Source organism: Pteropus alecto, unplaced genomic scaffold, assembly GCF_000325575.1.
Source record: "Pteropus alecto unplaced genomic scaffold, ASM32557v1 scaffold92, whole genome shotgun sequence".
Taxonomy (NCBI): domain Eukaryota; kingdom Metazoa; phylum Chordata; class Mammalia; order Chiroptera; family Pteropodidae; genus Pteropus; species Pteropus alecto.
The window spans coordinates 4,047,382-4,062,746 of record NW_006432447.1 but is presented as its reverse complement, the minus strand read 5'-3'; the positions used below and the strand labels follow the sequence as shown (position 1 = coordinate 4,062,746).

The 15,365-nt window shown below is 41.4% G+C and overlaps 1 protein-coding gene across 2 annotated transcripts in view; it reads left to right on the top strand.

The window, feature by feature from the left end:
• Window positions 1–4,705: 4,705 nt before the first annotated feature.
• Window positions 4,706–15,365, top strand: part of CLDN18 (claudin 18) — a 21,290-nt gene continuing 10,630 nt past the window's right edge. Inside the window, exon 1 of one of the 2 annotated variants that reach the window (XM_006907208.2) lies at window positions 4,706–4,925. In XM_006907208.2, the coding sequence (XP_006907270.1) occupies window positions 4,706–4,925 (220 nt within the window). Of the gene's footprint in view, window positions 4,926–10,670; window positions 10,892–15,365 lie in introns of those variants that run through there. The other variant, XM_006907207.2, reaches the window with a different exon arrangement.

The window sequence follows — 15,365 nt, the reverse complement described above, 5'->3', positions numbered from 1 at the left end:
AAAGTTGTCAGTTCTCTTTGGGTCCTGAAATCATTTAGATGAAAATGTGTTCATTCATACAATCCAAAAGTCTGGGGATCACCAAACCATTAGTTTTTGTTTGATATGTTTTTAAGGTAGAGAGAGGAGAAGTTGATTCATGGGGTAAAATACAAATAGTCCACAAGAGGTTACAAACTAAGCCTTGACATTCATTCATCATGCCTTAGCACATCTCTTTCCTGATAGCAATAGCAGACTGTAGAGCTGGGAGGGAGTGCGAGGAGCCTGGGGCACTGAGCATCAATGATGAAGGTGAGGTCAGGAGAGTCTGAGGATCATCTGTAATGTTATTACATCCATGCCAAGGGCTGATTCTGTCTTAAAAATTTTGCCCTAAAAAGTCCTCTTTTATTTCAGGGTACACCTTAATATTGGCATATGCTGGCAACAGGAAAAATAAGAACATTGTGGATAGCGTCCATTGTTGACAGTTTCTGCTGCATCTTGCTTTATCACCCAAGGGAGCAAGGTTTGGCTTTTTCAACTGAAACTCTGCTTGGAAAACAAATAGGGATCCAATTCTTGTCTTGCCTGCGAGGATTCATAATGTCCCAATTCTTTCCCAAATATGCTATGTATATTTTTTATTAAAAAACTATATTCTATTAGTCACTCGAACTGGGACTCAAAAACATAGCCAGGTCTAGGAAGCCAATGAACACTGGGCAGTATTTTGGTTAGCCATGCTTATTGGCTTTAGAATGAAATCTTGAAACTAAAATAGGGTGAGGTATTGTGCCATTTATATCCCCTGTCTACAGTCAGGGGAGTATTATCTTGTTCCTCCCACAAGCCAAACTAAATGAAATGAGTCACTATGTGGCTGAATTCCGTCCATGGAACACCCACATTAGGCTGAAACTCAGAGTTCAATGGTCATTTTTCTGAGTCATATCTGATTTGACAGCATGAACTCATGTGAAGACCATGCCGAGTTTCTCCTGCAGAACTGGGACACACGTCTCATCTGGAGAGAGCAGGTTGGCTCTCTCATTTCTAGAACTCTGAATTTGTTTGTTCAGAGCCCACACTCTGGATATAGTGGTATTTAGCCTATTATTTTTCAAAGTATTCCTATATTGTGAATAAGAAATATTCTTTATTTTTCTGGGAAACAGAGGCCTAATTTTGATTCAATGGTATAAGTAAAATTTCACAACAGTGTTAGAGTTAGGACATGAACTTCTTCACTAAGATTGCTTTGCCTCTGATTCCTAGATTGGTAAAAAATAAAATAAAATAAAATAATAAAATAAAATGGAAAATTCCTACAAGTTTCCCAAGAATCTTTGACCATTGATCATCTGGACAGGTTAGATATAAGGAGTGTTCTCTTGGCCACAGGGCTATGGTGCCCATGCAGCCAGAGGGGCAGAGCTACAGGAAGCAAGCCTCACAGTCACTGAAGGACATTTCGAGCCAGAACATTCTCTTCTCAATTCAGGCTTCACAACTATCCCATTACTGGGAGTTCAAACATGTGTTCTAATTTTAGTCCTCCCCATAACTGAGCACATCACCAAGATATGATCCCTGTTCCCTCTGCTTATCAAAATGAGATCTAAATGAGATTGTTTTAAGCCCTCATTCCACATCTTGGGGAAGTCTAATGCCCACTCCAAGGTTTCCCAGAATTCTCAGCTTGTGGGAGCTGATTCTGTACCTCTCTTCCCAACTCTGCATCCATGATCTCACATTGATAGCTTGAAATCAGTCATGGCGGAAGTATTTATGCCATGGAAATTAGCAAATGCTATAAGTCAGTGATTTTTTTTCTTTCAAGATTTGGTTTCCCAGTATAAATACCACTGTTTATAACAGATTTTTAATTTTGAGTTTTGAGCCCAAGTTCAACAGGGATTTACACGTAGAAATACTATTCGACCTGCAGCTAGTGTCTTCAGTTCCTTCTGCTAGTCTTTTTAGATGTGTTATCAACCCGGAATCACCTTTCAATGCCATTTTCTTAGTACAAGAGTTTCAGGACATGATGTGGGAGGTATAAATTCAAACCCCAGTCATATATAAAACAGAGGCTCATGGTCGTATATTCTCAGAAGACTTTCTCTTTTTTTCCATATAGGAACCAGGTCAGACTAAGCCTAACGAGGTTTCTTGTTTTCTCTCTGGGCCAGTGAGCTGAATTGTTTAGTACACCTCTTCACTGTATGAATTGTTGAATCGATTACTGAATGAATCTTGTCCAGTGTTTTTCAAATTATGTTCCCTGATCCCCTGAGGATTCTAATAAATGACTTGAAAAGCTACTTCAGGGAGTGAGAGAAAAGTGGGTAGACACTTTCCTCCATCCTATAAACAAAGTAGCACAACCTTCTCCTCTCCTCAAACTGCTATACAAGCAGATACATGCACACACACACACGCACGTGCACACACACGCACACACACTTTTTAATCTACATGACATATTAGCCTTCCTGACAATATCACAAAGAAAGGAGTTCCTCTTTTTTAGAATTATGAATTTTTTGAGATATTCCGAACCCTTTACTATCAAAATGAGGAAACTGAGGCACAGAGGTGTTAGTCAACAATGTATCATATAGTTCTGTGAGTTGGTAAAAAGAGTTGAGACTTGAATCCAGGTTCTAATATTTGGATAATATTTGGTAGGATAATATTTGGACCAAAAAACTTTGTAACCAGACATTTTGTGAGAGGAGCTGGGGTTTCGTTTCTGATCAACGTGAAGAAATACAATGTGAGAGTGATTCGTCAATCATCAAAGCTTTTAATTATATTACTATCAGTCTGTTTCAGGTAATACAAACATCCCTCAGTATCTGCTGGGAGATTGGTTCTAGGATACACCCTCCCCTCGCCCCCATCATCCCTCCTACACATAAAGGAAATCCAAGAATGCTCAAGTCCCTTATATAAAATTGTATAGTATTTGTGTCCAAACTATGCGCATCATCTGTATACTTTAAATCATCTCTAGGTTACTTATAATACCTAATACAATGTAAATGCTTCCTGTTGTTATACTGTATTGTTTAAGGGAAAATGACAAGAAAAAAAAAGTCTGTACTTGTTAGATATAGATGCAATCATCATAGACCTAACTACATAGCACACTTTGGCAACAACATAGCTTTGCTTTTCTGAATATTTTTGATCTCTGGTTGGCTGAATGCACATATGCAGAATCTGCAGATATGGAGAGCCAACTATATTTGCTATTATTTTCTGAGTACATTGCTCCAGATGCAATGCTTAGCATTTCATATGCATAATTACATTTGATCTACAAAACAATCCAGGAAGATAAAACTATTATTATCTCATTTTACAGATAAAGACAATGAGGCTCAGAGAGGTTAAGTGACTTAGCTGTTGTCTCGCACAGCTCGTCAGCAGTGGAGTGTGGAGCGAGGATTCAACACAGGCTGCCTAGCCCCAGAGCCCGGAGACCTTCCTACAGCTTACCTCCGCTATCATCCTGCCTCCGTGGTCTCCCTGCTGAAGGCAGAGTCAATGCCACCAAAGCTGCAAACAAGTGATCACATTAACTACTCAGTTCTATCAAAAAACTACAGTTGATTATTTGCAGATTCATATTTGTAAATTTGCCTACTCCCTAAAATGTATTTTAACCCCTAAATCAATACTGGAAGCACTTCTTCCATCATTATTGGATATGTGCATATACAGAGGGCAAAAAATTTGAACTGCTGGAGGTACATTTTCTCAATGAGGTTGAACGAGGCAAAGCTCTGCCTTCTTGTTTCAGCTCTCCTATTGTAATCAAGTGTTCTCACAGTATATTCAGTGCCATGTTTTTCGCACTTTTGTGAAATAGATTTCTCTTTTTAAAATGGCCCCTAATCCTAGTACTGAAGTGCTGTCTAGTGTTTCCAAGATCAAAAAAGCTATTATGTGCCTTACAGAGAAAAGCATGTGTTAGATAAGCTTCGTTCAGGCATGAGTGATAACTTGGTGCTGTTGGCCACAAGTTCAATGTTAATGAATCAACAATATATATTAAATGTGTCTTTAAACAGAAACACACATAAAACAAGGTTATTTATTGATCTGTTGACAAATATGTGACCAGAGGCTCGCAGGAACCTAACCCTGTATTTCCCCTAGGGGCAATGATTCAGTATTTGTTAGGTCAGTGTTCCTGATGACTTTTAGAACATAACTACTGTGATTAACAAGAATCGACTGTACTACATACTGCCTCATAACCAGCATTTTCTAAGCTTTTAAACTAAAGTGACAATGGTACCTTGGGAAGGCCACAGGGATGAAGCCTTTTCATCTCCAAGTATTTTACGTCTTAGGTACTGGAGGCCCTGCCTGGCCAACCTTCCCTCTGCACTTGCTTTACCCTCTACAGAGGGGAACCTGGCTAATCAGGAAATAAACTCCCTTCAAAGGTAAACAGTGAGTAGAGTGTACATTTGGTGGAAAACAAATGGCTCTTGGTACCATGTTGTGGAAATTATCTCACATAGAGAGATAAAGGAGCAGGGTGAGCCTGGGTGGCATTGTTGAGTCCCCTCCTCCATTTCATGGCCCATTTGTGACGTGTGCACTAGCCTTTCCGAGAAAACTCCTTCCTCTACACACAATACTCTCAGAACTGTGTTGTCCCTCTGTTGTGTAGCACTCCGTGTCCACGCTGCACCCCACCATGGCTGTGACCGCCTGCCAAGGCTTGGGGTTCGTGGTTTCAGTGATCGGGATTGCAGGCATCATTGCCGCCACCTGCATGGACCAATGGAGCACCCAGGACTTGTACAACAACCCGGTGACAGCTGTATTCAATTACCAAGGGCTGTGGCGCTCTTGTGTCCGAGAGAGCTCTGGCTTCACCGAGTGCCGGGGCTACTTCACTCTGCTGGGGCTGCCAGGTAAGGGCCGGTGCCTGGCAGGCTGGCAGAAAGAACAGGGCCCCTGCCTGGGGAACTGCTGGGGAGGGAGGAGCAACAGCCCCCACCACCAGGGTAGGTAGGCACAGGCATTCGGGGAACTTAGGAAGAGGCAGTTTCTGGAGCTGTCAGGCCTCCGGTTCCCCTAACTAGATGATGATGCAATACTTCCCAAGGAGCACATTTTAAAAAATTACTCCTATATGAACAGTGGCATTGAGTCTCAATCATCCACAAGAACAGGATTCAGGAGACTCGGACTTTAGCGACTTCTTTTATTTAGCCCCAAGATTCTCCCTCCCTGAACTGGGGGCTGTGATTCCATCTCCAGGCCCCTTCTCCAAGCTTCCAGGGAAGCCTATGCACATAGTACCAACAGAAATGGGGCAGTGGTAAGGGCAAGAGAAAGAGAACTGAGTGCTATATTTCTCTGCGGTGTGTTAGATAAGCCCCTTCCCTGTGGCCCCAGGCTCCTGACCTCCAGAAAGTATTGGCCACATGGAATTGGATCCAGGGCATTCTCTGCACAGAGGCCTCTTGTGGCAAGTGACTCCGCCATGGAGACAAAGGTGTGTAGGCGTTGATACCCACCTGCCCAGATTGGTGTTTTAGCCACACAAGAATTGTGTGTTTGCTTGTTTAGTAGAATGGTCATTTTAACTGGAAGAAAAAGTCAAATCTCAAGAGTACAGGATGTTAAAAGGTCTTTCACTCAGATAACAGAGTTAATCAATGAATAAACTAGACCGTTTTATTTTGTAGTTCATTGTTCCTTCCATAAATATATATCAAAATCTTGAGAGGGGCATTGATCTAAGGTGGCATTGGAGGAGAATGAGAAATAGAAAATAGGGCTTTCTCCATCCCGACACTTGCCATTTAACTGCAGGGTCAATACTTAGACATGCACAGAAGGTAATAAGTGAAAACATCAGTCACACAGTAATTCATTCTTTTAGACATTCTGTACTTAATGACGGAGAAGTCACTACAGCCTCAGGATTCTGTGGGCTTAGAAACCCCCAAAATATGACCATGCGCTCCAGGCTGGGTATGACGAGGTGCCAAGTGAGAGCAAAGGGCCAGTGCTACGGGAGATGTGATAAGGGTAGAACTGCTCCGGAAAGACTCCATTGTAAGTGACCCTTGAAAGTTAGCTAGGATTTGGAGGGGCAGCCTCACAGAAAGCAAAAGAACCTGGACAAAGGCACAAGGGTATCCTATGCTTAGAGAAAATGAAATAATGACCTTGGGTGGAGGAAAGGGTTTATATGGGGACAATTATGGAGAATACTGAATGCCACGCTAAGAGAGGAAAGGACTAGGTATAAACAAGCCAGACCAGTGGGTGACCAGCTGCTAATTCATTGGAGTCTGTGGGATTCTCCCTTACCTCAAATGCAAAATGTCCAAAATCTCTAGAGGTGAGCGTAGGTCCAAGCCAAGTTAGAGGCCGTGAAGGAGAGAATCAGCCTGAGACCGACCTCATGCCACACAGAGCACTGTGTGACATCTGAGGGGTTTATACTGCTTCACAAAGAGCAAGTAACAATGCTAAATCATGCACTTGCCTTACGGTATTTTGTGTAATCTCTACAAACCACCCTGTGAACTCAATATCATTATTATCTCCCTTTGAGAAACAAGAGAACTGAGTTTGAGTAATTTGCCCAAGGACACATACAAATGGAGCCAGGGCTCACATCCTGCGCTGCCTGCACTGAAGCCCCAGTTGGCAACCTTAACAGGGAGCCCCAGGGCTCTCAGACTCAAAACAAATCAATCCTGATGCACAGTAGAAATCCCCAATGCAGAAGTGCCTCCCAAGCTTCACCTCTTACCCAAATCTAGCAAATAATTAAAGGGAAAGATCTCATTAGTAATCATAGTAATATATCAAGATCCTTAACAAATAAATAGTTCAAATAAGTTAATAAGAAAAGTGCTAAAATTCTAGTTAAATAAGTGAGGAAGAAGCACAAAGTCAAGAAAAAGAAAAAAATGCTTTATAAATATTTGTTTTTTTAAAAAAAGGTTTCAAAGTCATTAGTAATCAAAGCAATGCAAATTAAAACAAGTGATCATGTAGAATCTTACCAAATTCACAATGTAGGTAAGGGTATGCTGAGACAAGATCTTTTGAATACTGCTGCTGGGAATAAAATTCATAGAAAAAAATCTAGGTCTACATAAAAATGAAAATTCACACCCTTTGACATCTTAATTCCATTCTTAGGAGCTATCCTAAAAGAGTAATCAGAAATTCTGGCAAAATGTTGTGCGAAAAATGTTCATCATAACATTGTTTCCATACCAAAAAAAAAAAAACTGAAGGAGAGGTATATCCAAGTGTATAAGAATAGATACTGTTTAGGCGAATAACAGCTCTGAAATGAGGGGACTTCCATGTAATATATATCAAATATGCTCATACTAAAACATGATTTTGCTCACATCAAATTAAATGTTTAATATTAATTAAATGATATTTACAAGGAGTTTTAACAGCACATGTATGCAAGTAAGTGAAAAGAGCAAAACATCAAAGTGTATAATATCTTAATCAGGTAAACAATTATATACAGAGAATGAATAAAAAGGAAGTATTCCAAATATTTTGTCTTGGATTTGAAATTATAAGTGACTTGTTGAAATTTCCTCTACTTCCAAATTTTCTATTATGAGCACCAAAAGGTGGAATCAGAAATTGGAGATAGATAATGTGGTAATATATTCTTTTAAATTAATAGATGTGTCAATTATTTGTTTTGCTAGTATACTAATATTACTCCTCCCATATTTTATTTTATATTGTTATTTGACCACGATTTTGCTTAAATATCATACATGGTGTTTCATTAATATTCCTAAAAAGAAGTAAGGAAAAGAGGTAAGGGGAAATGTTTTTTCCAATATCAGTAAAATAATACAAGTGCCTGGAAACTTGTAACCTGAAATAGCACTGCCAGAATCATATTTAAACCTGAATATGGGAATAATTTCCCTTAAGAAGTCAGCAAAAAGTATTGCTCTGTTTTAAAGGTGATTAAACGAAGTTGTACCAACCCCATTACAATATTGTTAAACAGTCAGACCATGAATTATCATTATTATTGTTATTATTGCATATCATTATTATCATGTCATGAATTATCAGTATTATGATTATATATTAGTATTACATATTATTATAATCATACCATGAATTATCAGTATTATTAAAGGTATATGTAATATATTTTAACAAAATCTATTGCCATGAATGAAGAAGCCAGATTTTCCTCTGTGGACCCCATTAATTCTTTGGTAGTTATAGCTAAAGCAGTGGTCCCCTCATTTCAAAGCACAGAAAATCCACTGGGAAGTAAAAAAAAAAAATCCCATTTTCCAGGTGTTTTAAAACATGTCAATACTTACTTCACATTAAAAAAATGTGTAGACTTATAATTTCTCTTTACTCATTCAATATTCTGCGTAGGTAGAGGGAGCTTTACTTTATTCTTTAAAAGTAACTTTTCCTTCTTCCAAAAATATAGTCACTGTCACCATCTCAAACAAGAAAGAAAGCTTAATTTATTTATTACCTGAATAACTTCCCCCCCACCCCCGTCTTGAAATTTTGCATAAAAACATTTGCATAGGGAAACAAGAGGGAAAACTGCCAGGAGTGAGAATAAATAACTTGTAACAACCTATTTTTTGAATTTTTTCATTTTCAATCTACTATTATGGTGATATTATAGTCAATGTATTGGGAAGGGGAGCGTGTTAGATCAATGTCATAAAATGAACAACTGGAATCCAAACTCTTACAGATCTCTTTATGAATAAAAAGCTTGCATCTTGGTTGAAATAAGAGTGAAATGGACTTTGTCCACTGAAACAATGGCAGAATCATTCCTGAATTATTCTAACAGTTTCTAATCCAGTTAGTCAACTCCTGTCCACCAGCAGAGACCAGTCGCTTTTTCTATTTGCCGCCTCTTCACCTTTTGGACTTGACCTTCATCAATGCTATTTCACCTTAAGTCATATAATTCTCTTACTCTCTTCGTTTGGATTTTCTGACTTATGCTTCATTCTCTGCTAACACTGATCACAGAACCTACAGCAAGGTGAGCTGTAGAGGAGGATGTTGCCTCCATTCAAATTAGGAGGGAGGCCTTCCATATCTGCTTTCTGTGTTTGCTGGGAATAAAGCTGTGGGAGTAGTGGCTGGGTGCACCCAAGATAACATTGAAATGTCCAGATGCATGGGCTTGTTTCCTGGAGAAACTGTACGGGTTAGAGATTGGGGAGAGTTATAAGGGTGTGTGTGTGTGTGTGTGTGTGTGTGTGTGTGTGTGTCGCGCGCGTGCATGCGTGCGTGTGTTTCAGAGCCTTGAAACCTAGATTTAGGAAAGTTCTAATTAAAATGTATCTGAATTCAGAGGCCAGATACACATGACCCACAGGAAGCAGCAAGTCGATCAATTCTCTAACAAAATCAAATTGTATAGACAAAATGCAATGGCTGATCTCTGGTCAAATCTCTCTTTTACGTACTGATATTTTTACCAACTGTAGTGAAAACTTTTCTGCAAAATGTAGAAGAATACAGTGTGTAAGATCTGAAAGTGTTCTAATTTAATCACTTGGTTACAGATGAAGACACTGTGACGTGCAGGGGCTGAGCAATTTGCCCAAATCACCCAGCACGCAGCATGTTACTGATAGTATCAGGAGCAGATCCTAGGTCTCTCAGTCACCAGGTCATGGTCTTTGGCCCAGCCGGCCCTGGTCCCCTTCCTAGCCTTTGGGGAACCTTGTTTGTTGTGTGGTCTTCACGTGATTCCTGTTTCATGAATGAAAAGGTGACATGAAGGTCAACGGGATGCCTCACTTCTTCTGATCTCAGTTCCAATACCCGCGGACCAAGAATACATCGCTAGGATTTGGTTTCCTGTTCTCAAAAGTGGGGACAACTTTGCCTGCCTCTGGCACATCATATGAAACAGAGAAAGAGCACCAGAGAGGAAGTCGAAGTAGGAGCCCTGCCTTTGCCATTTTAAAGCATCTGTGGTTCAAGGCACTTGAACAAGTTTCTTAATCTATTTGTACCTCACTTGACTCGCCAATCCCCCGCTCCCCCAAAATATGGGTGGGGGATAATAATACCTGCCCTACCCATTTCTGTAAGATTAAAATGGAAAGATGTAAGTGAAACGTGATTTTATGAGTTGTGAGGAGAAAATGTGAAAGTCTGGTTTAAGACGGAGATTCCTGGAGCCATTTCTTTAAGTGAAGTCAGCCAAGCGGTTTCCCATGACGAGCAGAGACTAACGGAAAGACTTGTGGGGATTCCCAGCGGCACCGGGCACGTCAGCCTTTCCCCCAGTTGGTGGCATGTTCCAGGCAGAGCCAGAGCTGGAGGCGGGGAGGCTGGCACCGCCTTGGGGGAGGCATCCACTCAGCCCGCTCTGCTCTCGAACCAGCTGGGCCTGCGTGGCTCAGCAGGACAAGTGCCTCTTGGGACCGCTTCCCTAACAAATGAAAAAATAATGCCCTTCACCCAAGAGCGAAACTGAACTATCAAAGGAAAACACTGTGAGCAAACACCGAGAGCCGAGGGAAACCATCTGATTAAAGCAGCTCTCCTCGGGAGCACGCTAGGCCCACACCTTCCGCTGGAGGAAGGAGGCAGCTGGTCCCGAGGCGGCGGCGGCCAGAGTGCCAGAGGGCTAAAGCCATGTCCACTACCACATGCCAAGTGGTGGGCTTCCTCCTGTCCATCCTGGGCCTGGCGGGCTGCATCGCTGCCACGGGGATGGACATGTGGAGCACCCAGGACCTGTACGACAATCCCGTCACCTCCGTGTTCCAATACGAAGGGCTTTGGCGGAGCTGCGTGAGGCAGAGCTCAGGGTTCACCGAGTGCCGGCCCTATTTCACCATCCTGGGCCTTCCAGGTAGGCGCTGGGCAGCACCTGGGGGCCCAATCAGGTGAGGGCAGGAAGGCGCTGTGCACTCTCTCCGCCGCCAGGAGAATTGTCAGAAATCGTCGCAGGGACTGAGCCATGCTCCCATCTCTGGGTGTGACCCTTGCAAGGTTGGCTCAGAATATAAGGTGTGAATAAGAGGAGTTGGCCCCAAGTCAAAGAAGGAGATAGTCGTATGAGAGAAAATCGGAGAATTCTTACCCAAAAGAATTGGTAGTGAGGAAGCAGCTCATGAAAAGAATGGGTCTGATGTATGGAATAAGGTTCCTAAAGGAGAAAATTAACTATGTGCACGTGACTTGTTTCTGCCTGCACGTAAGTGGGAGGAAGGCAGCAGGATGACAAATAATTTCTTATAGCTGAAAAAGTTTAAGAGCTAATTGTATTTCATTTTCAATTCAAGTAAATTTTTCTTTGAAAAGTTGGAGTCTCTGTAGGTGCTGTGTGTGTGTGTGTGTGTGTGTGTGTGTGTGTGTGTGTGTGTGGAGAGAGAGAGAGCCATTAAATTAGTCTTTTCTGCATTTGTGTTGAGAATGCACTGCTAAAAAATGTATGAAAGAATATAATTATAAAATTATAATTAAATTATAATAATGTCAGAGTATAAATATAATTATAAAATTGACATCCTTTTACCCCTGAAGATGAAATAAGTTCAATCTCTGCTTTTAATACAGATATGCATCACAGGAACATTGCATTCTAGATATTATGAGAGCTCTACTTGTATTAAAAAAGAAAAGAAAAGGAAAGAAAAGGTCAGGCTAATCAGTGACTCCAAGGAGTAGCCAAGATATGAATTTGGTGAGGAAAGGAGAACAGTGTTGGGTTCTGCCTCTCTGAAACAAACGCTTTGTGAGCAGGAAGAGAGAAATAAATTTTCATGAACCTTGTGAAGAGCCTGTGAAGCTCAACTGGAATTGAACTGTGAAAAGCATTTTAACTAATTCATCTTTGTTTTCAGAAAGAAATCAGTGGGTGACAGAGTAGAAGAATCGGGTTATTTATTTTTGGAAGCCACTCATGTTGCAGGACCAATAGGACTACAGACTCCATGAATGAACTGCTTAGGGAAGCAGGGGAGGTAGAACCTGGACAGAGGGAGGACAGAAATCCCAGGAAGGAGGGATTATGCCATAGTGTGAGGAGAGAGGTCAGAAGGGAGGAGAGGTGAGAACATAGATTGTTGAGTTGCTAGCTACACCTGATTTTAACTATTAAATGAAGAAAAAAGATTGACCTCATATTCAAAATTAAGGCATGACATCCCATGACTTCGTGCTCAATAACCTCTTCCCAGCGCCCCACCACGTTATCAACCTCTTGCTCATTCTTTATCTTTCCATGCATGGGATTCCCCAAAATTTCCGCTCTCCTAAATGGCCAAACCCCATCGATGCCACGCATTCGTCTTTCCTATTTTACCAAAGGATCCTATCCTCCTTGAGCTCCCTCAGAACCTCTCTTCTCCCCGTTGGCAGTCCTGCCCCCTGTAGAACAAGATCCCCTCCCTCTCTCCCATCCAAGGCCCACCTCTCCACCAGGGCTCTGCAGGCCCACGCCATCCTGTCTGGTCATGCCAGCTAATCAGCTCCTCTCCTTCTTGCCTCTTTCCCCTGTCCTGCTCACTTGTGCTTATATATATCTTCCTTTCTTGGGAAATCTTCTATTGATTCTGGTCCTTGTCAACGTCTGTCTCTCCCTTGTTGTCTCTAACGACTAAATTAAAACACTAAATTTTTCTACTACGTCTCACTTTTCACCTTTCTCAATCTGGTTTTTATCCTTCATGTCTTTAGAGTGTTTGCTCCTTTGACTATAGCAGAAGGTCAAACAGAATCTTCTAATCGCCAACTTCCGGTTCTCGGTTCTCATCTCCCTAGATATTTTAAAATGCAAATACCTTCTGTTGTCCCTCATTCCTGGCTTAATCAGGTGTAGACATGACAGCCCTCCTGTATCCCTCATCTACCTTCCCTTACTTATCTCTTACTATTCCCCTCCCCCAACATATGCTTTTTCCTGTTCACTTACTATACTCTGGGCTTGGTCCTGAATACCCATTGCTCCCACTACCTGAATACCTGCCTCTAGTACTCCAATTATCATCTCCACAAATATTCTCATTAGTGAGGTTCAGCTCAAATACCACCTCTCCCCTGAAGCTTTCTCTTATCCTCACATTGAACTGGATCCCACAAATCTCTGTACCAAATCCAGAACACTCTGACAGTATTGAGCATATTCCCCCTTGTGACACTGTTCACAAATATGGAAAGCTGAGACGCTCCAGGCAGCCATCACAGAGGTGTACCCCAGCCCTACCCGTCTGGGTTGGAGGAACAGAATTCTACCAAAAGCCAAGAAAGAGACATTGCTTGGGACTGGGTTTGCAGAAAAGGAGATACTTTAACTCGTTGTTAATCTCCGTCCAAAAGAACAGTATGGATTTAAAAGCAGCCAGTACTCATGCAGCAGGAGTGACTACAATGTAAATTGGCACCCTAAAATGCAAATATTTGTTTGATGACTTAAGATATGGCTGGCTGAGGTAAGGGATGGCGGGAAGATTACCAGGAGGAAAAGGCTAAAAAGAAACTCAAAAGCTGAAGGTAGGAACATAGGAGATGAAGCAGTCAGAGAGGAGGCCACAGGGGGGCTTGTAGACACGTGTGGGGCTCCCAAGGAGTAATATTAACCAGCCAGGACCTAGCACCTAGAGGAGACTCAGTCATTGGAAATAGCTGCTAACGGCCTTTTCTTGAGCATGACAAAGGGCCTAGGAAAGAGAGACCTGAAGCAGAGGAGCTGGGTAAAATGCTTGAAGATAGAAATGGAGGTTTCAAAGAGTTTAATTTTGACTTAGAACCCACAGGAGTACCACCCTTTAAGCAGATAAGTAAGCCTTAAGGCGCTATCAAGGCAAGAGGCAGATACCATTATAATACTTCAGTTAATCAGAGTAATCAGTAGCAAATATTCAATTCTTCTAAGCATAAGCTCTTTCCTTGCAAAATCTCACTTAACTTTCCATTCATCTGATAATGTATTATGCTTAGTTGGAACTTACAGCCACTGAATAATTTAATTCCATTTGACTAGCTGTATTATGTAAACTACAGATAGATTAATGAAGTAAATGGCGTTGGTAGCAGGACTGTGTGCCTGTATATAACTAGTCAATGTAGCATGTAGTTCTCTAAGGACAGTGCCCAAAAATAAAAATGGCTACCAGTTAGGGGACTATACATTGGCTCTACAGTTTATTCTTCACAACAACATAGTGAAATACGTATTAGCTTTATTTTTACAAAAGTGGAAACTGAGGCTCAGAAAGGGGGTCAAGGTAACATGCCCAAGCTCCGTGGATAGAGGATGGTAGAAGCAAGATATGAACACAAGGCTGAAAGACTTCCAACACCGACTTTTCCCCTTTCCCAATGCTCCGGCCCCATTTCTACTTTGCAGTTAGAAAGGGCTGCTTTTAGAATTGAAGAGATTAGTCTGAGCTTGAGCACAAGAAGAGTAGAATACTTTGCACCTTGACCTCTTTATAGCAATTTAATTAACAATGCACAATTAGGAGTACTAAGTTTTAAGAATGGAGGACTTGAGTGTCAATCCCATTTCCCCTCCTGGAGACAGTGGGAGGAAAAAGCAAAGGGCAGTCAATGAGCAGGTGGGGAGGAGACAAAGAGACCTGGCGAACTCGTGTCCCTGGCTCCGTGATGACATCATAATCAAGTCATGTTTTTTCTAATGTGTTTGAAAATATTTGGACTGAATATGGTGTTGTGGCAGGGCCCTGTGGTTAGAGGCAGGTGAGTTGGGATAAAGGGTGCAGCTCAACCACCTACATCTCTTGCCCTCACTCTTCCCATCTGTGAAATGCCTCACAATACGCATTTGTGTGAAAGTGCTCTGTGACCTATTTACAAGCTCTGACTCTTGGTATCACTAAATCATTACTGTCATGTCTATACCATTCAAAGCTCTCAAATAGTTAGAACATTTCATCTTCCAGATTTCTTTACTTCTCCAAAATAAAAAAAGAAAGTAAAGATTATTTAGGGTACTTTTTTCTCCTTTCTAGTCCTCATTCCTCCTGTGTTCTGAGCACTTCACTGGTTCTCAGACCCTTTGCAGGTACTGAGGGTCTTGATTTTTTCATAAAACTAGCTATATTTTCCTCTTCCTATCTTAGTGGGGAAAAAAAACAGCAGTTCCTGAAGAGCTAGGGAGTTTCTAATCAACCTGTCAATCATATTTACACACACAGGAATGGGGGAGGATAACGAAACCACATTTAACCCAGAGAACAATTCCATAAAATCTAAAGCAAAAATATCCTTAAGAGTGAAACTGCCCTTAAGTATCTTTTCTAAAGGAGCTGCCTTGTTTATTTCTTTTTGCTATTGACTGAATGTTTCACATTCATGTCACA